At 45.3% G+C, this 23439-nt stretch overlaps 1 protein-coding gene and 1 long non-coding RNA gene across 3 annotated transcripts in view; one reads left to right on the top strand and one right to left on the bottom strand.

Annotated features, from left to right (window-relative positions):
* Positions 1–22386, bottom strand: part of ARHGEF38 (Rho guanine nucleotide exchange factor 38) — a 37539-nt gene extending 15153 nt beyond the window's left edge. The window contains exons 1-5 of the mRNA XM_084517224.1: positions 22092–22386; positions 13441–13628; positions 10699–10822; positions 6823–6970; positions 3762–3779 (exon numbers count right to left, since the gene is read on the bottom strand). Of these exons, the coding sequence (XP_084373350.1) occupies positions 3762–3779; positions 6823–6970; positions 10699–10822; positions 13441–13628; positions 22092–22269 (656 nt within the window). The 5' untranslated portion in view covers positions 22270–22386. The remainder of the gene's footprint in view (positions 1–3761; positions 3780–6822; positions 6971–10698; positions 10823–13440; positions 13629–22091) is intronic.
* LOC311435808 lies at positions 2–21400 on the top strand. 2 transcript variants are annotated; one of them, XR_014692412.1, is made up of 5 exons: positions 2–1989; positions 3036–3177; positions 12108–12260; positions 16098–18547; positions 20489–21400. It is a non-coding gene; the product is annotated as an uncharacterized lncRNA (long non-coding RNA). The 2 variants fall into 2 exon arrangements; XR_014692413.1 differs by having other exon boundaries at positions 15233–18547.
* Positions 22387–23439: the final 1053 nt, after the last annotated feature.

Here is a 23439-nt window from a genome sequence, read left to right as displayed (position 1 = left end):
ATTTATACCAAGAAAAAGTCACATAAGGAGAAACTCCTTGAAGACAAAAAAAAAAAATCTTATTATTTCTGTCTAGTCATTGAAGCTGCTGCCTTTTATATCCTTCAGTTGAGCTTTCAACTACAGAAAATATCAAAACCAGAGCAATGCTTTGCACTGAGTCATAGAAGTGCAATCACCACTTAAGTCAAAAAATAAGATACATCTGTCAGGGAACATGGGCCGTTGTAAACGAAACCATCCTCTCGCCCCCTCAGTGAGAAATACACACCAGGTCTGAGTTTTCTGTATTTTCAGCAACTTGCCAGACTATTGCTTAGACATGACCTCTGAAACTGGCCCACTCAGTCTGAGGGGCGTGTATGGTACAAGTTGCACACCACAACACCCAAGAAGGGAGACGTAGGTGGAAGAGCAAATAACAGGAAGTTTGAGAAATGCATGTGACTGAAGCCATTACATCCTGCTCTGGGCCTTCGGCCTTAAAATTGCAACATCTCCATGTTGTGAGTAAACGGGATGCCCTTTCACTGCTGCATCCCTTCTCACAACACCTCTCAACCTGCCAGTGCAAGCTCTGCCATCCTTTACCTGCTATTTTTCTGAGCTGGCTTCCAGTAGGTGACATCGCATGATGCCTGAGCCTGCACGGGGCTGGCACAGGGCACTACCGGTGCTGCCATGAAATGCCCCTGCCTCACAGACCCCCACCTTGAAACCATGAGTGAGCAGTAGGTGACAGCGTGAAGGACAGTAAAGCAGAGCAGACTTTCCATCTGCATGCCCCAAAAAGGCTGTCTTGGAAGGAAAAAGGTTGTCTGACACTAACTGTGCAAGAGGTAATGCCAGAGGAAGAAGGATTTCCGAATATGGGAAGAGGGAATGTTACAGCATAGAAGTATAAAAAACAGGGAACATCCACTTGGTTTTGCAGGCTGACGTCTATTGTTTTGTTCAGCAGAAAGAGTAAAAGAGAAAAAAAAGCTTTCTTTCCCACTTTTATATGTATAAAAAGTAAAACAGCCAGTCCTTACTGCTGACTAATTAACGAACGATTTGAATGCCTTTGAGAAGAGACATCTGCATATTTAAACCATCTCTCTTGCACAGGCATTATCTGTGAAAAGTTCTGCATGAAAAAAATTAACAGTAGATGCCTTTTAGAGCTTCTTGATGTCCCCAAACCTTCTCATCATTTCAATCCCCCTCATTTCCCCTCTATCCTACATTAAATATATAGAGCTATTTTGCCTTCTTTCAGCTTCTGGCAGCAATAAGGAGAAAAAAAATCTTAAATTGTTATTGTTTTCTCTGAAAAGCCCCATGAATGCAATTCTATAAAAGCTGCCTCATGAATGGAAAAATCTTCAAGTGTCTTCTTTTTATACAGTTGCACTTTGGACAGCTGCCCAAGTGATAAACAGCCCTCTGTTTGCGTATCTGCATGACACAGTCTAGCAATATGGTTTGAGAGATAGTAGGTTTGTTATAAGATAATGACTCCCTGGGGCACAAAGTGCCACAAAGTTCGACTCGTCTAATTCTCCCCAGCAAGATTATCTGATGATCACCTCTCTCCCTGGATGAGCCCCGTTTCCAGTGTCCCTGTTAGTATGCACCCAGCAGCCAGGCAGGACGTGGCCTTGCCACACAGCTGAAACAGGCTTGTGACATCCATTGTGCAGAAAATTAAGTTGATAATTCATTTGCAATGCTGCTTCAGCCTCTCCCCCGTCTTATCGTGAATTTAGCAAGAACTCTGGGTTGTAAGTAGCTGCTCTAATCTCATCGCAAATTATCACCATAGCTCTGCAGTAAATGCAGCTGGCTTCACTGCGGCGAGCTTCGCAGCGTGCCCTGCCTCCCTCCTCACAACAAAGCAAGCACAAACACAGAAAGACTGCCACCGCTTTAAAAAATACATGGTGGCGAGCTACGCAAAGAGAGGTGATTCAGGATTTCGTTTCACGTGCTCTCAGTGTCTCGCAGGTAGGTCCAGTGGTGGACGTGATAACCAGTATGGTCACAGGGCTGAGGACAGTGTCGTGTTTGGCTTGGCAGTTCTGAATTTGTATGCGTGCATCACGGGCCGCAGCGTGTCTTAAAGACTTGGGCTTTATGATTTACTGTGTGAGAGCTTAGCACAAAACGTGCAGGGCAAATAATGCTCTCTGCTGTAGGGCTTTCATGCAAACCCAGGGAATTCACTGAGGCTGCACAGTTGTTAATCCAAGCAGAATTCAGCCCATCTAGTTGATAGCAAAGGGCAGCATTGTCTGTTATGTATGTAATTGTTTTCTTGACCATGCTTGAATGAAAAGCAATCTGGGAGATGGTTTGGGGTGAGTTACACCGTGCTTTCCAGTTCACCATTAAGCAGATTTTCAGGTGCAGTCCTGCCCAAGGGCTGCTGTGACTCCACAACTTCTACGCTGAATCGCAGGAAGCGGCATTTCTGAGTGCCCTGCCCTTCAGAGGCAAACAGAAATGCCACCACGCCATGCGAGGTAGCCAGCATCGCTCCTTGTGAGGCTTTACAAGAGCCAGTTTCAACTCAGCCAGTGGGTTGTAAGCTATGGTCCACTGGAAACTGTTCAAAGTAGAAAACTGGACGTTAATTTCGGATAAAGTTATTAGAGCAACCAGTCTTGTGTTATTTAGACATGCGTTGCTCTCTCACATGAGCTTATTGTTACTCTCTGGGTATGTTGTGTTCCTCTTAAGAACCCCGCTCCTTTTGAGAAAGGATTACAGAACATCCTTCATCAAAACCAAATGGAGCAAAACTATTTCAAATCATAGAATAAATCTTGAAAACTCCAGTTTAGGATTTCAATACGCAAATCCTTCAAAGTCTATTTTACACTGACTTTACTTGTGATGTCTGACTGACTGTCAAATTCTCTGATGTTACAGGTGTTCCTCTCCTACCTGTATAAAGCATGCCCACTCCTCTTTTCTCCCTTAACATTTTGGTCTAGGTTGCAATCATTTTCTTTAGTTTGGCTAACCCCTCCTCTGACCTCTCCCTGCAGGTAACTTCAGGAGTTGTTGCATTTCAATGATCCTGGCCTGCTGGATGTCCAAAACTGCAGAAGTGATGAATTCTACCTTAAGCTTTTCAAAGATGTCACATTAAGCATAGAAGTCCCTTAACCATGAGGTTTCAGAGGCTGGGTGAGTGTTCTGGCAAAGTGTTGCCATCAACTTGTTCTTTTTTGATGACCCTCCAGCCACTGCCAGAGGGAAGCTCTGGAGAAAGACAGATTTCTTACATATTTAGGGCTACCAAAGGTGCCGTCACCTTAGGAATAGCTTTACCTGTGAGCCTAGTGTGTGTTGAACAGGTCCACAGGGGCCTAATGCAGAATGATTTAAGGGTGTCTGGATTTTCATGTTTGACATTAAGTTGTTGACAAGCACTCTTGAGGACCTCGGAGCTCTCTAAGACATTTATTAGACAACAAGGTGGTAATAAAGAGCTCTGAATGAGTTGGCAACCAAATTAAGTAGCTTCATCAACCACAAATTTTGAAAAATAGTACAAAGCTGGTGCAGTAGTAATTAGAAAACCAGACAGGCTTAGAGAAATTAAAACTGAGAGTCTTTATCACACATGTCCTGTAGAAATCTATACATTATACGGAAACAGGTTTGTTTTCTTAAAATATCTACATGTACAGTTTTAAGCATAAGATAAATAAAAGGTATTTTCAAGATTATTTTACATTAAAAAAAAAAAAAAAAGATACAGTACTTACTCTTCCTCGTACATCTTTCTGAAAAAGAAAAGAAACCAAAACATATATTAGCTTCCTCTTAAAAGGATTTATACAGATCACGGGCCAGATTCTCAGATACACTTCAGTGACACAGAGCAGCTGTAACTGGCCAGTTAACTTAGGTTTATGGCTGCTGTGTGTCAGCAGAACTGCACAAAACAGCCAGAGGGTACCAATGAATCTGGCCCTATATCTTTTTGAAAGGACAGCCCCAAATGAAAAAGGATTGTCAGAAACCTGACTTTAGCTGTAAAGCCTAGTCATCTTCTAAAACTGTTGGAGAAGGAAGTTTGGGTCACTGTGCTAGTAACAGTAACTATCATCAAGTCCTTAAGACAAAAAGCAAAATTAGGCATGTTATTCTTAGACTTTAAATACATCCCTGTCTACTTTCTTTAAGTAAAAACATATTTCTAAATGCAAAATAATACATTTCAGCCTTTTAGGATAGAGAATCAATGACATTATTCTATTTTCTGGGAGGCTACATATCAATCGAAACCTCTTGAGAGTAGAAAAATGTCAATATATATACTGAAAGCAGCAGGGATATACGACTGTAATTTGGAAATATGCGAATATGCACATAGAATACTTTCCTTCTGGTACGACTGAACTTCAAAAAGTTCACCCCAATGCAAGGGAACCAAAATGTCGCTTCATCTCTGCATTAAGCTTTTCTGCTATTGAGCACTGCCATCACATCATCAGCCACTGCTTTCTGCCTGCCTGCACTCCTATCTCCTCGCCCACCGGTGGCTAACCGAGCATCTGGAAGCTGCCGCTTTCATCGCTTCTGCACCATCAGCTCTTTGAGTGCTCGTGACGTCCCTCTGCCCCCGTAATAGTTGACCAAACTACTTCAGACTGAAAGCAGAGCAGGTAGTTGCCAGCATCCTTTCATTTTTACCAGCTGCATGCATTTCTTTGGCTAAGCTAGCAAACAACATCCCCGTTTTGCATAATCGCTGCTTAAACACGGAATTCTACAGAATTTGGATTTACACATGTCTCCAAGGCAGACACCTACATTTTGGGATGGAATTTCTCCTCTGCAGTCAACAGGAGGAGTAGGAATCTAAGCATGGCTAATTAAATCTGATTTGTCTGTACAGATGTGCACAGAGCCACTTTCAAATTACTCCTGATATAGAAGTCGGTTTTTGCATGGCAGATATTACTCAGCTGAGGAACAGAAGCCTCTAGTTTGACTTTTTAAATGTTTTAAAATGTAACAGTATTCTTCCCAAGGAAAAAAAAATATTTAAGAAGTAAACATTTTTCAAAAATAGCAGTCACTGCCCCCCATGTATCTTATGTCTCACACCAGAAAACAGTCTGCAACTTATTTGGTAAAAATGCTGTGTAGTTTTCTTCCTAGGACAAGTGCTCTCTAATAAGAAGTAAGAAGGTTTAGGTGACCACAGCTCCACATCCGAGCGTGCGCTTTCAGGTCTTCGTGTTTGAATTGGCAGCAGTCCCTAGCCACTGGGAGAAAAGCACAACGTAGTATACTTGCAGTTGTGTTTTTTTCATTGGTTCCTGTTTAAAGGCTACTCAGGAAAGAACAAGACAAAACAAGGCTTCATTGTGAGGAAGGTGTTGTCACTTCCTGCTACCAAAGGCTACAGTGGTTCAGCATAAAATATCCTTTCTCTTCACAAATCCCAGCTGTGATGATGGAACAGGAGCTTCTCTTACTGCCTCTGGAATTCAAGTGGCAACTTCCACCCCAGCATCTACATGGACACTATCTTTTATCTTTATTTCCTTCCATATCCTCTTGCCTCAGCAGTAGGGATGAGTGAATGACAGTAACAACTTCTCTTGATTAGCCGGAAAAGAATATTGTAGGAGTCAGCAACTAAAACACCCCCTTAGGGGATGTTACCTGGCCGTCCGTTAGCCTGAAAGCCCGAGTTTATATGAAAATCTATTTCTTTCAGCTTCCAGGGTGGTTAAAGCCTCAGTACCCTGCACATACACTTTGCTATCTATTTAATAACAGGCCATGTTGCACAAAGTAAGCCTTATTTTCAGTATAAACTGTCTTCAAAGGAAACATTTCTCTTTTAATTTTGATAATGGTTTCTTCTGCCACTATTCCCAGATTTCACTCCAGCACACTTCCCATCTCCTAAGTCTTAAGGCATCTCTGCCGACTGATCATTAGCTGGGGTATAGCTGAAATATCTGTTGCTGATGTACACGCCATTAATTATTTGTGATAGCTTTACATCTCTCCTGGAAGCATGCAGCACGGGCCTTTTCTGGAGCTGGTGAGAGACCTGAGAGACCTATGATCTGAAGGACCATGGTATGCTCCCTCGTGACAGCTCTCTGCAAGATTTTTGAGAAAATGAGGGAGCAAGGGAGCTTGTGGGTGGGAAAAGAAGCGCTCCCCATGGAGAAAGTGAGCTGCTTCTCGTGACAGGGTGCAGGAGGAAGCCACATGGAAGGAAAGAGAGAGGCATTTATTGTGCTTCACCCCAAGGTCTCAAAACATTTCCCTGAGGGGCTGGCACTGGGGACGATGGCATGAAGCAAATTCCACTGGTGGGACGACCTGACAACTTGCTTCAGCACTGACCACTATCAAATATCCCCATCACGAGGCTCCAGACCCCTGGGGCCTTACAGCAGGGGCCCAGAAACACCTGAGTGTGTGAACAGCTCTAGCGCACGCTGCTTTAACTCGAGCAATAGAAGTGCTGAAAATGGGGGCAGTATGTTTCCTAGGAGCAGGGCAAGGTGTTCCCAGCAGCCCATTATATGATGCAGCATTTCTTCTGCCAGTATGGGGCACTGAAGCTAAGGGAAGAGAAACCTTTCTTGTGCTATTTTTGGCCATCCTAGAGAGAAAGAAATCTAATCATGGCCCCTGGCTTGTCATCTTTTCATGAAAGCAGCATAAGCCAGAGCTCCCAGCAAGCCTCATAAAACTCTGGATTTACAGGGGACCTTTCATCTACATCCATTTAAAATGTTCCCTGCCAGGCAACTGACTATGGACGGAAATCATCATTTGAAAAGATCTTACTTTAAGGACTGTACACAGTGTCTTAAATGCTGCTTTAGTTCTTCATCCTTTTCATAGGATTCCAGCATGGTGTGTGCATCATCGTGGCGATAGCAGTAGATTTTATATGTGTCTTCTAGTGGGCCTTTAATCTGCAAGAACACTTCCCCTGTTAAAGAGAAAAACAAAGCGTGTCAAGCCAGACAACGGCATCTCAGAAGGAGTTTTATTATTCCACCACATTAGCCGTGAGCTAAAAAGGCTGGCTTCCACTTTACTTCCCTTAGAAACGATCTTGCGTGTTTATGTGCATTATTTATTACATGTATTTCTCAGCTGCTCATCTTTGTCAGAGCCGGGCACCATTATATCAGTGTTAATGCACAAAAATTCCCCCTGGAAAAGGGATGAAACCTCTACACCTGCACCCTTTCATGCACAACCCCCTGATTCACTGCCCCACCTCAACACCCCTTCAGTGAAAACCAAACAGGAGAGCTTCGCTGTTCAGGGGAGAGCATTGTGGTGGTGTGGGCCAGCAGGAGGAGTGCATGTAACCATGTTAATTTTCCCTTTGACTTTTTTTTTTCAACTGAATATGAACTTAAATGGGTTATAACGGGAATAATGACTCCATCTCCCATTAGCCATTTCACGTTTATCTGTTTTGCAGCATCCTGAAATGGCAGTTGTTATGGCCTAGAGTAGAGATTTTTCTTTACATGACACAGGAACAACCTCCACCCCTCCCCTAATGAAATAAAACCACTGTGGATTGCAGCCATTTCTATATAGCCCTTAGGTTTATATACAACTGAAAGGGGAAAACATTTACATTTCCAGTCCTCTACGACACCATTTTGCCCCCCAAACAGTTGGGAATTTTAGAGGCACTGAAGTAGTCCTGCACTCATTTCCCATTTAATTCTGGTGCGTAATTCTCTCAGTCTAAAGCCCCCCCTGCCCGTTTCCGTGTACCTAAGAAATATTATCCGAATGAAGAAGGCACACTTCATCTTTTCTGCTGAGATACTCATTTGGCTCCTACACTTCTGTAGCAGCACCCTGATCAGCATCCTTGGCAATACACATTATAAACAACAGTGATGGTGAACACTACTGTCTGGGGCATTTACGGAGAAATAGCATCTACATGGCAACCAGTCCGATGTTTTATAAACATTCCTGTTGAGTTATAGCGATGATTATTAAAGTTAAAAGCCGAACACCGTGTTAATTGGGAGCTCTCCGTTCATTCACAGCGAGCACAAAGCTGTCAGGCATCCTGCATGTTTCATCCTGACCGGAGTGGGCTGTTTCATAATACATTGCATTGAACTGCTCTGTCGTAAAGTGAAAAATGATTCAGTTACCACAGTAACACAGCTCTGGGTTTTTTCCCCTAGCAGTGAAGGTTAACTGGGCTGTCTAATGCATGTTGGTTTCAAGGTGCGAACAAGGGAACAACAATGACTGAGTTAAGACCACAGAAGTTCATTTTAGTTACTGTAAGGCCACCGTCAGAAAAGCAGCAGCATCCTCTACTTGGATCTTCTTCAGGTGCTGTCATCCCTATTTTCTCTGTCTCGTGTTAAATGCTGATGCTGATGGCTGGCAAGACACGTTGCCTCCTGACATTCCCGTGAACTCTCTATACCGGCCTTTACTAGCTGGCAGTGTGAGGGGAAACCTTAACAAGCTCTCTCCTGATTCTGCACCCTCGGTGCCTGCTTTACAGAGATGCTGAGCTCTCACACTTTTCACTAACTTTAAGCAGAGCCCCAAGTGCTTAGCACAGCCTGTAGTAATGCTAAGCTCTCAAGAGAGGTCATGTTTTCTGTAGCAAAAATGCAAACTAGAGACTTACAGTTCCCTTCAGCATATATTAGAGCCTGGAAATGATCATTCTGTCTTCCAAAACAGACATGACCAAGATCTGTTCATTGACGTACTGCGCCATAATGACAGGTATTTTCGCTGATGCTAAATGATGAGAAAAAAATGATGTACTGATTTCATGGATGGGATCTTTTAAAAGCAGCTAAGGTTCCTAAGCTTAAAGCTCTTCTCGGTTTTGAGTTGTATGGATTGAATCAGTTGATCTTTGAGCGTATCACTGTGGAAGCTTGATTTAGGGGCCAGAAATACATATTTGGGCACAGGTTTGAAAATACTGAGTCTTTTGTGCATTCTGACAGATCCAAATCTGTCATCAAAAGACATAAATATAAGCAACTGCATTGTTTTAGTTTCAAACCAGTGAAACAGCAGTTCTCTTCAACCTCACTGTGACTGGGTTGCCTTCCAAAGGAGGATGTTTTGATGGAGGATCTTTAAATACCATAAACACGATAGAACATAATGGGTGTGCTAAAGAGATTCTCATCCTGTTTTTTCCACAGACTGGCTTTAACAACTTTTACACTGATTATGAGGATCCTCAAGACACAATTATCATCTGTTCTGCTTCTAAAGGATGGCAAACTTACTGACTTATTGCTTATAGTGATGCAATTATCCTCCCTGCTTTTCTCTCAGCCTTTGGAAGAAGTGCTTTCACCTTACATTCCATCTTTTTCCCTGCCATAATTAAGTCAGTCCTCTGATCCAAAATCCCATATATTTTCACGTTTCTTTGTCTGATTCTGGAGAAGTACACCCTAAGAGATAGATGAAATTGTTTGTCTTTACTTCTGGATATGGCAGAGAACTAAAAGGATGATTCTCCTTGCTGTGAGAAAGCCACTTCCTGCTAGAATAGAACATTGCTTATTAAGGCTATGACTCATCATGATGCACTTTTATTGAAATCCTGCCAAACAACACAGTCTCATCAAACTACGTTAAGCTGTTGCCTTGGCAAACCAGATTGAGACATACTAGGATTAATACTTTTCCCAAGCCTCGTATGCTTTAATACCACGTTTCCCAGTCAAATGTCAACCAATAAGTTTTTACCCCATTAGTTGTGAGAAGACGGGTTCTTTCTGTAACACGTTACCTGTGGTGTGTGGTCAGTTTAGGGAAAAGAGAACCTCTGAATCATAGCTGAAAGTTTTTTAAGCTAAACTGGCTGACTTTGCACTGAAACTAATTAAGATCTCTCACCTGATCCCGTAAGCTGGATCACCTACTGCCTCTGCACTGAATAAGCAGTTACAGAAGAGCTGATGAATGGAAACTTCTTATTTTTTTCCAGCTGTGCCAGAAGGTCAAGCGAATAGATCACAGCCATAACAGTCGTGACCTGAGCTGCAGGACACATGATTGCTGTGATATATCCAAGGACAATCCATTTGCTAAAAATACCTGTGATCCCTACAAGCATTCCTACACAGATTCCCACAAGCTCTGTATCAATTACAGCTTTCTTTCTTTCACTGACCATGTCCCTGTTAATTGCACTTAATCACCTCTTACGTGAATTATATTTCCAGTAAATATACTTACAATGTGTGGGGTTTTTTATGTTTTTATTATTCCAATAAATTTTAATGCTTTTCTCAAGTGGTACCAGTATGAGCATGCAATATAAGAGTCAGTCTGAGCATGAGCAGTTAGGTAGGTAACACTAAGCTAGATGAAAATTAAGTTATCAATATGTAGCATAACTCAGTGTTGTGGTATTTACTCATTCTAAACTCACTCTCTCCAGCCTTTCTTCCCGTCAACATCTGGAAGGATGGAATGAGGGCACCATGACCAGGCCTGTTACGAGCCCAGCAGAGCCACTGGACAGGCTTCACATTTCCTTTTGCCTGCATTACCGTGGACAGCTTGTAGCAAGTTAGCCTCTGGGAGCAGTACTAGTTAGGTCTGATGATGGTAGAGGACAGGAGAGTGTTATGTTTATTCTTTCACGTGGCTTTGTAGAACTCAAGAGGACAGTAAACATACCGATTACTTGCATGGGTGGTTCCACATCTGTCGTGGCTTCTTCCAACAGTGACAGCAGTTTGGCTGATATTTGATGGACCGATTCAATGTTGCTAAACAAGCCATCCACGTCAAAGTGAACAATCTAATGGAATACAAATATTAAGCAGCTACTAAGGAAGGATAAAGAAGGACATTGTATTTTACAGACCTTCTCTTGCTAAGCCCTGTGTGTTCAACACTCCAGGAAGCATCGCTTCTGTAAAACCTCATATAAACATCCTCCTTGTGACTTCAAGGATACATATACAGTTTTCGGATTAGTATAATTGGGTTGACGCAGTTAACAAAGGGCATTTTATCAAGTGTTTTTAACCTTATTTTGAACTATTCGTTCCTAATCTGAAAGTGTTTACCTAGGAAGGAAATAAACATTATCATCTGAATAGAGGAAAGATCTTTAGCAGCCTTTAAAATGTTTGTTTATTTTCCCATTGAGAAGAAGAATAGTTGACAGTGGTTTTGATTCCCTGATTTCTAGTTGCTAGCAGAGGCTGCTACATAAACTGGGACCTTGATGCTTTGGTGCTAGCTGTCAGGTACAAAGACTTCCAAGTGGTGGCACCATTTTCATTTAGTGGTCCTATATATCTGAAGAGTGAAATCAAGATCATATCGTTTCCACTAGAACAAACACATTTACAGTTCTGGGTATTCAAATAATCAAAAATTATTTAGATAACCAAAAATACTTTCTACAGCGTCTGGGAGCACACCACTGACTTCAGTGAACTGGTTCAGATTACATCAGCAAAATATTTGGCTCCATGTTCCTATTCCTTTTAGAATAACTACAGAATTTTAGATATATATATATTTTTTTTAATGAAACATAAAGAATTTTCAGGGCACATACTTTCATATAGCAGTTATTTACGCCCTCACACACCAGGGCAAGAGTTAATATTCAGGAACAATTAGAGACAGAGAGTGGTAATATGCTAACACTGAGAACAAAGGCAAGACTGACTTTGACATCCACATTGACGCTCTCTGAATGTCTCTCCATTAGAAATGGAATTGCTTACTTACACAGCAGCTCACCAGATGCTGGGAGGATCAAATTGAGTGCCATTGTAACAGAATCAGCAATATACTCTCAGTACTAACATAGTTAATTTTTTTTTATAATTGTTAGGGGATAAAGCATTTTTTATCCATTTGGAAATATGAAACAGATTCATTGCTAGGTCAATTTTCTAAATGTTATCCTTCTCTAAATGCATTACAAACTTTCAAATATGGTAGTTTATCCAAGAAGTAGCCTTAAAACCATATAACATTCTTGAAAGCCTTTCAAAAATGCAGAGGTTATTAAATTAAGACAGTTATAATTTCTAAATTACTTTTCCTGTATACATCTATCATAGGACTTCTGACCTCCGCTGCAGCGCAATGCCTGCATTGCCTTTGGAACTATGCTGTGCCTGGACTCGTGGTAACACGCTGACAAGGGACAGAATCGAAATGTATGTTTCCAGTTGGCTAGCAAGAGGAATACAGCATGCTTGTTAAAAATCTTGGTGAGTTTGAGCAGAGAGTGCTCTTGCTGGGTGTTGGCCAGGCCGAGGAGGGAGCCGAGTGGAGACCACTTGTAAGCAGATGAATGATTGGGAGGAGGAAGTCAAGAACTCCAAGGAGTTACACCAGCTGATGGCAGCTCTTCCAAAGATGGGTTGGAACAAACTCTGACAGTTTTAGGAAACAAAGAGATGGTCCTGCAGGAGCTTAAGCAGCACAGGTTTCAGTTGGCCACACAGTTTCCCAAAGAAGCAGCGTCAGCACTGTTTAAAGACACTTTGGCCCCTGCACCCATATGATGTGACCAGTTTTGTAAGGACCCATACATACAAAACACAGGGTTAAGGTCTGTTTAAAACTACTTCTATGATATATTAGCAGTGCATATCATTTGTGCAGCCTCTGTGAATGCTATGTTGCAGGCCCCACGAATTTAAATCTTTCTCTGGACAAGCTCTTCTATTCCCAGCTTGAGACTGCACAATTTTCCTAAAAATTGAAATATTGTTGAGGAAAAGGTGCTCTTTGAAGTCTCAGCTGAAAGGGAAAATGGGAACTAGTGGCCTAATAAGATCTTCTTGCCTGAAAGATAGTTTATGAGCCTTCCTGCTTAAATTTAGCTTTTCTGCGTAGAATGCAAATTTCTAAAGTGCTTGCTGGGCTGTCATGCATGGTGTTTCTCCACCACAGCTGTCAGAAAGGCTGGCTGAAGTCATTTTTAAGACAGAATTTAACCTTGATGGGAAGGTTCAAGCCATTCCAGGCTGTTACCATGGAAAATGCTTGTTGTCTTTTACTGCTTTTAGAGGTGCCAGTAAAGGTCTGCCAGGGCATGTACCAGGGGTTATGTGCACAGCAGTACGGAGAGGTGGAAGCTGCCATCCCAGCCCAAGCCTGGGAGCAGGGATATAGCATCTAAGCTGCCCTCTGGGCAAGCACCCTGATTCAGGCTTTATGCACATGCAATGCCAAGTGCCAGAAGTGTATCTGACTTCCCACTCTGCTCACTGGAGTCCTGGCACGTCCCCTTTCCAGAAAGCCAGCTCTGGAGCTGCTCCTGGCACCGTGCCTCTCTTCAGGCTGACATTTGTGCTTGCCTTGAGATGATCTGCAAACAGACCGTGGGTGAATTTGGACCTTGACGTCACCCCCCCCCCCCCATCCTCCGCCCCCGGTGCTTACCTGCTTGTTTCTCAGAGGCTGAATCACTTCCTTGATGCAGAGATCCAGGTCGCTGATATAGTCCCTCTCTGTCTGCATGAGCTCGGCGATGATTTTTACTCTCTTGGCCATCATACGTCTGGTAGCTTCCTCATCCTCCTGGGGCAAAGCGGCCGGGGATGAGGACCCTGACTGCGGGGCCATTTTTTCTGTTTCAAAGAGCACAGGGGGAGATTGGTGAGCAGCATGGTCTCTTCATTGCCCTTGTCATGCTTCCTCTGCTGGCTGTCACACCAAGGCCCCAAATACCCCAGGTGCTTCTCCCACTGCTCTGCTTCCCCACTGACCACAGTCCCGTGTCATCCTGGGCACGCCAAAATCCAAGTATGGCTGATGCCCTTCTACTCCTCTGAAAACACAGTCTCAGCCTGAAGTCTAATAAGATTTGGGGAAGGAAAAGGCTCTGGTTTTACCATACGTTTCACTGGAACAGCCTTTGTTCTGTACGATCTAAAGCTGTGCTCTGCTCATGGGAGGCTGAGGGCTGTAGGTGCTGGAAGATGGACTTTCAAATGAAGACAATGTTCCTAAGGATGATGATGAAACACAGAATTCTGTTTTTAAAAAGTTCTTTGAAGGAGGCAAAGGAATTATACAGGGGAATATGGGAAAACCTTTAATGATCAATAACAGACATTTCTTGGGCCAGCAGAAATCACTGGGATCAGGAGATTCTTTCCTATTTTTCCAAATTTAAGACCAGACCATACAATTATTTCTAAATACACGGAAATCCAAGGGAATCTTCTACAGCCAGGTTTAGTTATGTATGCTACAGGACATGCACACAACCTGCTCATATGTAGCAATGGTCTTCCTTCTGCTGGTTCATAAGGCAACCCGCAGACATTGGTGGCAGCTGTACAAAGGACACGGAATTTTAGCTGGGTCTGTATTTTGCATTAGGAAAAACACAAGTGGAGGATTTCAGAGGGTATTCTGATGTTTTTCTGCTAGCCACAAGATGGTGCAGAGTACCAGCAAAGGCAGACGTGTCATTACTGCACTCATCTCCGCATTACCCAGGTCGTGGCTTGACAGCATGGGATTTTCTCACTCAGCAGCAGAGGACAGGGATCTCTGCTGAGGATCAGGCTGTTACGCCTTGATGTCAGCTCCTCGTAGGAAGCGTACTGTCTAACGAGGCAACAGCGAGCTGCATCTGATGCTTTGCTGGCTGATAACCAGCACTGAATATATTGCAGTTGTTTGAACTGATTGTCAAGGGCGAGGTCATGAGCGCTCGAGTGAGCACCAGGGTCCAGCTCACCTGTACAACACAGCTCAAGGCTGTAGAAGATAACCTGGAGCCGGACTGGTGAGGAAACCAAGTAGCTTTCAGGGGAGAGGACTTTGAGCTGACTTCCACTGGGAGATGTAAAATCCTACAAATGCAATGTGTCGTCATCCTCAAGCCCTTCTACAGCCACACTGACCGCTGATTATAGGGAAAAACAGTTTTATTATTAATCCTTCTCCTGTCAGACCTTCTAGTCAGACTGATGTGACCACAGTTATTGCTTCAAAAAGCTTCTTTTTGGGACTGCACCTCTGCCTCCATACTGATAGTCCTGCAAAAGGAAGACAAAGAACCAGAACAAAGCTGGGGTGGGCTGTTTCTCCAGATATTTTTTTTTCCTATCTAAATGTACTTCCTTTCTCTAAAGCAACTCCTCCATTTACCTTTGAGTTTTTAGATTTAAGTCTCTGTATAACACAGGCATAAACATTTTGTCCTCATGTTTGTACACAGATAATGAAATGGAAACAAGAGCAGGATGTCTCTCCTCTCTAAGGCTGAGGCTATCGGAAGAATTTTAAGCTGAATTCTGCCCCAGCAAACCCATGCACAGGAGTTCACCTCACTTCAGGGAGGAGGAGAGTGGAAGAGGTCCTAGTACCTCTTCATGGCTCCCTCTGAGCAATTTTCTGCTATGTTTGTGGAATAAGACCTCTGTGGCTTCTGCTTATGTATGTGCCTAAAATGGCAGGTACCTTTTCCTCATTCAGGTATGTGACCACACATACACATTCGCAAGGAGCTACACGAAAATCCATTTCAGTTCCAGTTCTGCACCAAGCCAACATTCCTCTCGAAACTGGGCAAAATAGTTTGTGTGTGTGTGACTGTACGGGAGAGTTCAGGAGCAGGCTTCCTGGAAGAGCTCACTTAGAGATGTCGTTTTGTCTCAGACACAGCACTATTACAGTATCAGATGGAATTTGAAGGTAAACATGAGATGCTCTGCAGAAGAACTTCCTAATCCTTTATACTGGTGGCAGGGGAAGGCATTATATGAACAAAATAAAGCCACTGTATCCCACCTCAGGCTTGAAGTCACGATCCCTAGAGAGGCTGTTCTTTCAGTTTATGTCATTAGATTGCCCTGATCAAATTTGATTCTTGAATTATGTCAGGGCTCATCTATTATCCTTATTGCATGATAGATAATAATGCCAGGAAATAAAAACTATTCTCAACAGGAAGAAATAACCACGAGAAATATCAGGTAGATGCTGTTTCCTTATAGAAAACATGTTTTTTAATAAATGTAGCCTTTTGTTAAAAGTAATATAATTTTCCATTTTCACTCAATATGTTCACTTTTTCATTTTAGACATGTCTGTCTCTGTAGAATGCAAGAGCAAGGTACTGAAGAGATGATTACAGCCCAAACCTGTGAATTTATGTTCAGCTGATTGCTTTTGACCAGTTTGAGAACATTAGAAGCCTGCTGGAATCCTTGTGGAGTAAGCAAAAGTTTAATGAATGCAGAAACAGAAAGTGCACATTTAAAATATAAGCAGACTTGTTTCTACCTGGTAATGTGTACCAGCCCTGGAACAGTTTGAGAGAGAGGATTAGCAAGAAGAGACATTGCTGAGGATTAATAATTACAGTAAGAATTTGGCTCATTTGTCTTTGGAGATGCCAGGTGTAGGAAAAAAAAAAAAAAAAAAAGAGGAAGAAAGAAAAGAAAAAAATGCCTCTCAAAGGGTTTATGAGACAGGTTATGTTTTAAGACCAGTTTAAGATCAGTTTACAACAATGTAATTGGTACTTCTAGTAGACATAAAAATGTAAAGCGGAATGTAGCATTTGCAACTGTTGCTTTGCAATGCCAGATATCTGCAGGAGTTGCCTTCCTGGAGGATTTTGTTGTGGTGAGGAAGGTGATGACTTTGGTTTTTCAGCTGAGTGACTGAAGTGCACAGCTCTAGTCATACCAGATGAGAAGCTCATTGTGTGATGCCGTGGACAAAGCAGCTCCGTGTGTACCAGAAGCAGTTTCCTGCAAGTGTGAAGTCTAAAAATATCCCCCAGATGGAGACATCCAGCAACGCTGCGAGAGCCTGCAATGGGCAAGTGCAGCAGCTCTCTTCGAGGCCCATGGAAGGTGACTGGAGGAGCAGGCAAGGCAGGCTGACAAGCTGCATGCACGCAAATTTCCTGGGCTTTTTCCCTCTGTAGAGTGAGCAGCTCCCAGAGGTCTGCTCCATCTCGTACCCCCAAGTGAGATGCTCAGGTCGGATATTACGTTTCCCCCTGGGGCCAGGACCCAGGTTTCTCCACATCTAATGTGAAGTGAAGGTAGAAGCGAGGCACAGAAAATACCAAGAGGTACACAAATATCAATGCATGGAGTGGGAAAGAGGCCTTTCCATCGCTGAAGCAGCTTTTGGAGGACTCCAAAGTATGTTCTGCTCCCACACTGTGCAGTGAAGGCATAAGTTATCACGGTACAGCAAACAAATTACAGCATCACTGTACTTTCACGTGTGAAACCTGAACCTCACACCACCTTAGATAAAATTATTCTTCTGTGAAAGCGAGCCCTCCGATAGCTTGTGCCCTCAGATAACCCAGAGATTGCACACAGGAATCTGCGCCAGCTTCTGTCAGCTGGATTTGCGAGGCGGTTTAGGCACAGAAACACAGAAGGATTGGGAGAGGGTTACAGAGAATGCCTTTCTGTTTGCCTCATGCACACACACAGCAGCATTGCTCTGGAGCAGGTCTGTTGCACACAGGCAAGAAGCCCCCGAGGTGACTGAAGACGGGGGGAGAACACTGCAGGACCACAGTGACCCCACAGCTGGCTTCCTGGGCAACAGGTTTGCTCCTAAACCAGCATCAGAGACCTAGGTGCAATTAGGTCATTCCGCCTTTGATCACTTCATGTTCCGTAAGGTATAGAAAATATTTACATTCCATATGCAAGTTCTTTCTTCCATTCCTTGACAGCAGACTGCTTTAATTATATGTGTGCTGACAGGACTACAGAGGGATCCCATGTGACCGCAGTGGAAGGGAAGAAAGCTTATCATCAGGTGACAGCAGAATGCCCTTATTGTTAGCACCAATACTTACAAATAAACCTTTACAGTGTGTCATATGCCGATATAAATACACTGCTCCCCTGGCATCGAGCTCGTATGTTAATAACATGAGAAGTGAGGAAGGGCTGCACCTGAACTGCTTCCCCTGGGGCACGTGCACCTCGAGATGGGTCGTGGATTAGCTGTACGAATCGAGAGCCCTGTAACCCACAACGCAACGTATTCCAGTTAATAAATGTCAGATAATACGCTCAGAAAGGGATCCATGAGACTCCTCTTGTCTTCCCTCCCTTATCCCGGTTCCTAGTTAGGCTGTAGCAGCACCTCGGAGTCCTGAGCCATGCAGCAGGACTTCATCGTGCTAAGTGCTGTGCAAACATAGCAGCACAAAATGGATTCTGCTCTGAGAAGATGAGATCACTTCCCAGCCTGGCTGTCACTGCAGTGAGGTCAAGAAATAACTCCAGATTTATTACGGTGCAAGTTAACAGAATTAGATCCTCCGAGCTCAAATTTGCACATGAGAAAATAACGTATTTGTTAGATTGTGATTTTTCCATCTCGTGGCACCAGGGGTACATTTCCATCAAGCCACCTCCTGCACATCAGGAAATAATCCAGACTTCTACTCTGTGCTGTACTTCAGCCGCCCAGCTGCTCCAAAGATCAATACATTTTGCAATGAAATAGGATATCATCTGCATTGTAGCACGCGGAAAGTTAATCAGTAAGTGCAGGGCAAAGCAAATAAGGAACTGGGGAGGATCTTTACCACGGCCAGGAGATGCAGAGGCCGGGCAAATGTGTAGCCTGGGCGGGAAGAAGCTGCAAGCCAAGCAGGGAGGGGAGGTGGATGGGGCAGAGGAAGGTTGTGATGGAGTCCACCCTGCTCATGATGGAGCAGGGAGGGGATGAGTTTCCTCCTGCTGGGCTTCAGGGTACCAAGGGGGAGCAGCTTTCCAGGCTTGTGTGCAGTTTTGCGGGTTTCTGCGTCATTTGTGGTGGTGGTTATTTCTCAGAGCTACAGCAGACACAGGCAAAATGCAAGATCTGGGGTTCAGATAGGAGGTCTGAGGCAACACGCTGGGGATAGCTGAGTGATTTGCATCAGGGTGTCTAGTAGAGGTATGGCATGGATATACCTGAAATTAAAGCGTGTGCAAATCATTTGATAGCAGGGTTGAGCCGTTCCCATCCAGAGTTAGGAGGAAGTTAATGTGTAATAGATCTGTAACACAAGGAGCATTACCAAAGCACAGACTACCTCACTGAACACTGCAGACGTTGATCTCTGGCTCTTTCTGGAAACCCACCATTTTCCATAGCTCATTTTTCACACCAAGCACAAGTTTGGCATCCACCAAATAAAAAAAAAAATCCAAGTCTGTCCAAAACCTGACAGAGTTTTAAATCCGTTTTAAATCCCTTTTTGGTTGATAGGGTCTATCCTCCCGATTCACCACCTCTCAGCCTGCCCTGATCTTGCAAACATTTATGTGCCAATAAGTACATCAAGCAACCTCCTCTGCTGAGATCGGTGCTGTCAGGATGGCAGCTCCAGGTTAATTCACAGATTGATCCCGACACTAATGCCATACACAGATATTGATATCATTACTTTTCCAGCTGCTACTGATGGATTTTCAGCTGTAGGAGAGACCAGCACCTACCAGCTAAAAAGCTATGATAGTACTTTTGAAAACAGAGCTGCTAAATAGCATTTTGTGCCACTTACGGATAGTAGCGAGTTCCTGAGTCTGCCTGAAAGAACATACTTGCAGGAGAAAATCCTGCACTATTGAAAATGGCACAGAAATACCACGGGAGCTGGGTCTGAGCCTAAAATGGGGCTGGTGGCCCTTGGCTGTCTCACGGGATGAGCTGAAGTAGGCACACGCAGGTTTGCCAAGCTCTTGGAGAATAAAATGGTTACTTTGCACCTCGCTTGCTTTTCAAAAGAAGGAAGGCCGGGAGGTGTTGCGTGTGCGGTCACACCAGATAAGGCGTTGAATGGATGCGTCTCTGGGTAATAATCAACCACGAAAATGCTTGCTTGTGCTCTTAATGAATCCTTAATTGTAAAGTGACAAAGCCTCGCAAAAGGTTTGTGCCTCTGACAATGCTATTGCTGTTCTCAGGCTTGCAGACCTACAGGGCAAGCCACCTTCATTGCCTTGGAGAACTGGGTGGTGGTCTCCCTTTCTCACCCTTTTTAGAAAACAGTTGGGATTCTGTATAAAAGGGCAAAATTTAAGGGAAATCCAAAGGTGGGAAGTGAATTCTCAGGATGTTTACGTCAGACAGCTTGTTCACTTGTTGTTTCTTTGCTTGTTTGTGTTTTTTGGGGGGCTCCATAGGCTTTTCTTTGGGGACCCATTTTTCTAGCTGCTGGAAATGGCTGGGGTGGGGGCAACTGCCTGCCTTCTGCGCAGGGATCCCCACAAACCACACAGAGGGCTGAAAGGAGCCTCAGGAGACGATCGTGTGCTTCTCCTTGCACAGATGTGCTGCAGCACTGACACACGCATCGTGTGTCACACACCTGGCTCCCGTGCTCGGCCCGGGTTGCCTGTCAGCAGCGGGGTGTGCTGTGTGTCTCCGGCTCATGGGGGAAGCAAGCACAAGTTATTACCATTTGAATCTTTTTGCAAAACATTTACCATTTCAGGGCGATCGGAGGCGCCGGACCTGGCGATACACAGCAGACTGTTTGCATCACCAACAGAGCTGTTTGTGTTTTCACTGAGAAAGGAGAACTGGAAAGTTTTGTGCCAACAAAAACCCTTCCCTCACCTTGGAGTAAGCTGCTTCGCGTCCCAGCACTGGTAAGAACAATGAAGAATATAAAGGAGTACAATCATAGCACATTGGTGTTGGTAACCAGTTAGGTCTGGGACCCATGATCCATCAGATCTGGGCACATCTAGACCACCAAAAATTCCATCCAGATCAGGTGTTGGTGTGCAGCTGCATCTCTATCGATACTGGAAACACACTTCATAGGAATTTCCACCCTCTCTCTATTTTTACTCTGAGGACAGGCGCCTTCTACCCAGCACGAAGCCTGCAGGTCCCTCGTTAACCCAGCCACATTTTTCTCCAGCGAACACGAGTATCTTACCCAGTACATTGCTGGGTATCGCTGTCACAACCCGACCTGGCCTGGCAGCACGCATGCACACGTGCCTGGGGCTCACCAGCCCGGCCGCATCGATCCCTGCTCGTGCCCCGAAACACCCCTGGCGGAGCCGTGCCTGGCTTAACCGAACATTTTTCATCTTCCCATCGATTAGCTATCACTGGGAGGGAAGAGTGTAATCAATGGGCCTCTTTGTTGTTGTCAGCGTATGCAGCCCCCATATAAATCCTATTATTTTCTGGTTTATTATTTTATTTTCTGCTTTTATTGTCTCTCTGAAGGAATACTGCTTCCTAATTAAATGCATCAAAACCATAATACAGTAACCTAAAGTATTTTCCTATTTTATTTCCCCATAAAGGATTACTGCCACAAGAGTGATTGCCACAGGCAGTTATATCAGTATTAGTAATAAATGTTTATATTGGAATAAGACTCAAACCCCGCATTTGTGATGGGATCCTGTTGTTTGAGACCCTGAAAACCCACAGAAAGGCATCTGTTTGTGCTCCAGAGCTCTCCCAGAAATAGCTATGCACATTTTCCATGCTTTTCCTCCATTTGTGGTGGTGCATTTAATTTTTGATTGACAGGCCCAACACTGACATAATTCGCCAATTTCTGGCCCAGGCACAATTCGGCTCTTTGAAAAGAAACGCTCCTCATAATGGTATAATTTGAATCAGCATACCCATCCAAGCACCTATTTGGACGTATTTCGGTTCAGGCTCGCGCACTCCAAGCAGCAGACAAGCACATTAGAGACCCTGATAATCTCAACTGGAAGAAACAACTGCCCTTGGTGCTTGGAATTACTTAGTGCGTGCCCCGCTTCGTGCAAAAGGAAAAGGCAGAGAGGCATCATCTTTTCACACCACCACCTGCAGACGCGTTTTGCTGGAGAGCAGCAGAAGGATCCCATTTTGCAGAGCACGCCCAAACCCCACTCGTGGCCTCAATCGCGTTTCATCTGCTGTGCCGCACGCACGGTGGGCTTTAAAAAATTTGGAGGGGAAAGGGGACGAGTGCTGGGTCCTGCTGCGGGCACAGAGGGCTGTGCCCTTGCCCAGGGCCAGGCTGGAGCCAGCCTGGAGCACGGCCAGCAGCACCCAGCTCGGCTCCCCGGGGGTACCTTGCAGTTTCTGGCTGTACTCGCTCCGGTCGGACTGACTCCTTCGCAGGGCACCGTGCTCCCCGGCCGCGCTGCTCTCCACCACGGGCTCCGTCCTCCTCCTCTCCCCCATGTACAGCTTGTGCCGCAGCAGGGCCAGATTCCTCCTCCGGCCCCCTGCGCCCTCTGTGCTCGCCATGGCTTGGGGCAGGAGGGCGAGGGGGGGATTTGGGGGAGGCGGGCTGCCTGCCCAGGGCAAGGCAGGTGCTGTGGGGTCCTGAGCAGGGCTCCCCAAGCGCTGTGGGACCCGGGCTCGGCCCTGCCACCTGTGCCGGTGCGGCTCCACCTCCGGGAAGCTGACGCCCCGGGCGGTGTTTGCATTCAGCGGGTGTATGTGCGAGCCTTGCGGGGCCGGTTTGAGAGCCAGCCCCATGCCACAGGCACTGCCAGGCCCCTTTCCCCTGCTCCAGGGGACACTCCTCGGGTACCGGCATCCCAACACAGAGCTGTGCCTTTGGCACAGCATGGCCACATCTGGCCACAGAGAGGTCACAACCCCTGAGGCCACCTCTGCCCCAAGCCAAGCTGCGGTGCTCGTGGCTCTCTGTGGTGTGGGCGCAGCAGGGATGCTGCTTCGGGCCCTGGGGCAGAGCGGGGACGTTCCTGCACACACCCGGGGGACACTGAAGCACGTGCAAGCCCCGCAGGGGCTGTCGTGGCAAATTGCTGCGCTCTGATGGCAGCGAAACAGCTGCTCGCACTCACTCCCCCTGGCTCAGCCCCCGGGAGAGCCCTTATTATCCTATTTGCTAGCAGTGGCCCCTGGCACTCAGGCGCTGCCTGGGGATGCCGCGTCGTGCCGGTCTAATCAAGCTCGTGTCAAAACAGCAGGAGCTGCTGGCATCTCAGCTCGGGCTGCCTTTATCCTGGCAAGAGCCCCAGCAGCCGTCAGCAGCCATCGCGGTGATGCCAGGCCCCGCAGCCCCCTCTGCTCTCGGCAGCGGGCTCCCCACGGCACAGCTGCCCTGCTGCAGGGCTGCCACGTGCCTGCTGCCACGCGATGATGCTCACGGACACCTGGCAGCCCTGGCCGAGCGTGTCACTGCCACACGGCGTCCCCACGAGGGCCACGTGGGAGAAAGTGGAGCAAGGATGCAATGCGGTGCTGTGAACTCATCTCCAGGGTGTGTTTTTTGGGGAAGGGGCTCGCTGGGATGCTGCCTCCTGATCAAAGCCCTTTGTTTCTATGAGATGAGGAAGCTGTTGTGCAATTTACTGTGTCCAGCTGCAGCGCCGTGCCAGTGCTGCACAAAGTGTCCGCTCCGAACACAACCTGGCAGAGGACTAAAGCAGCAACGGGGATACCGGG

Source organism: Aythya ferina, assembly GCF_964211825.1.
Source record: "Aythya ferina genome assembly, chromosome: 4".
Lineage (NCBI taxonomy): Eukaryota > Metazoa > Chordata > Aves > Anseriformes > Anatidae > Aythya > Aythya ferina.
Note: the sequence above shows the minus strand (reverse complement) of the source record. Positions and strands in the feature narration are given on the sequence as shown.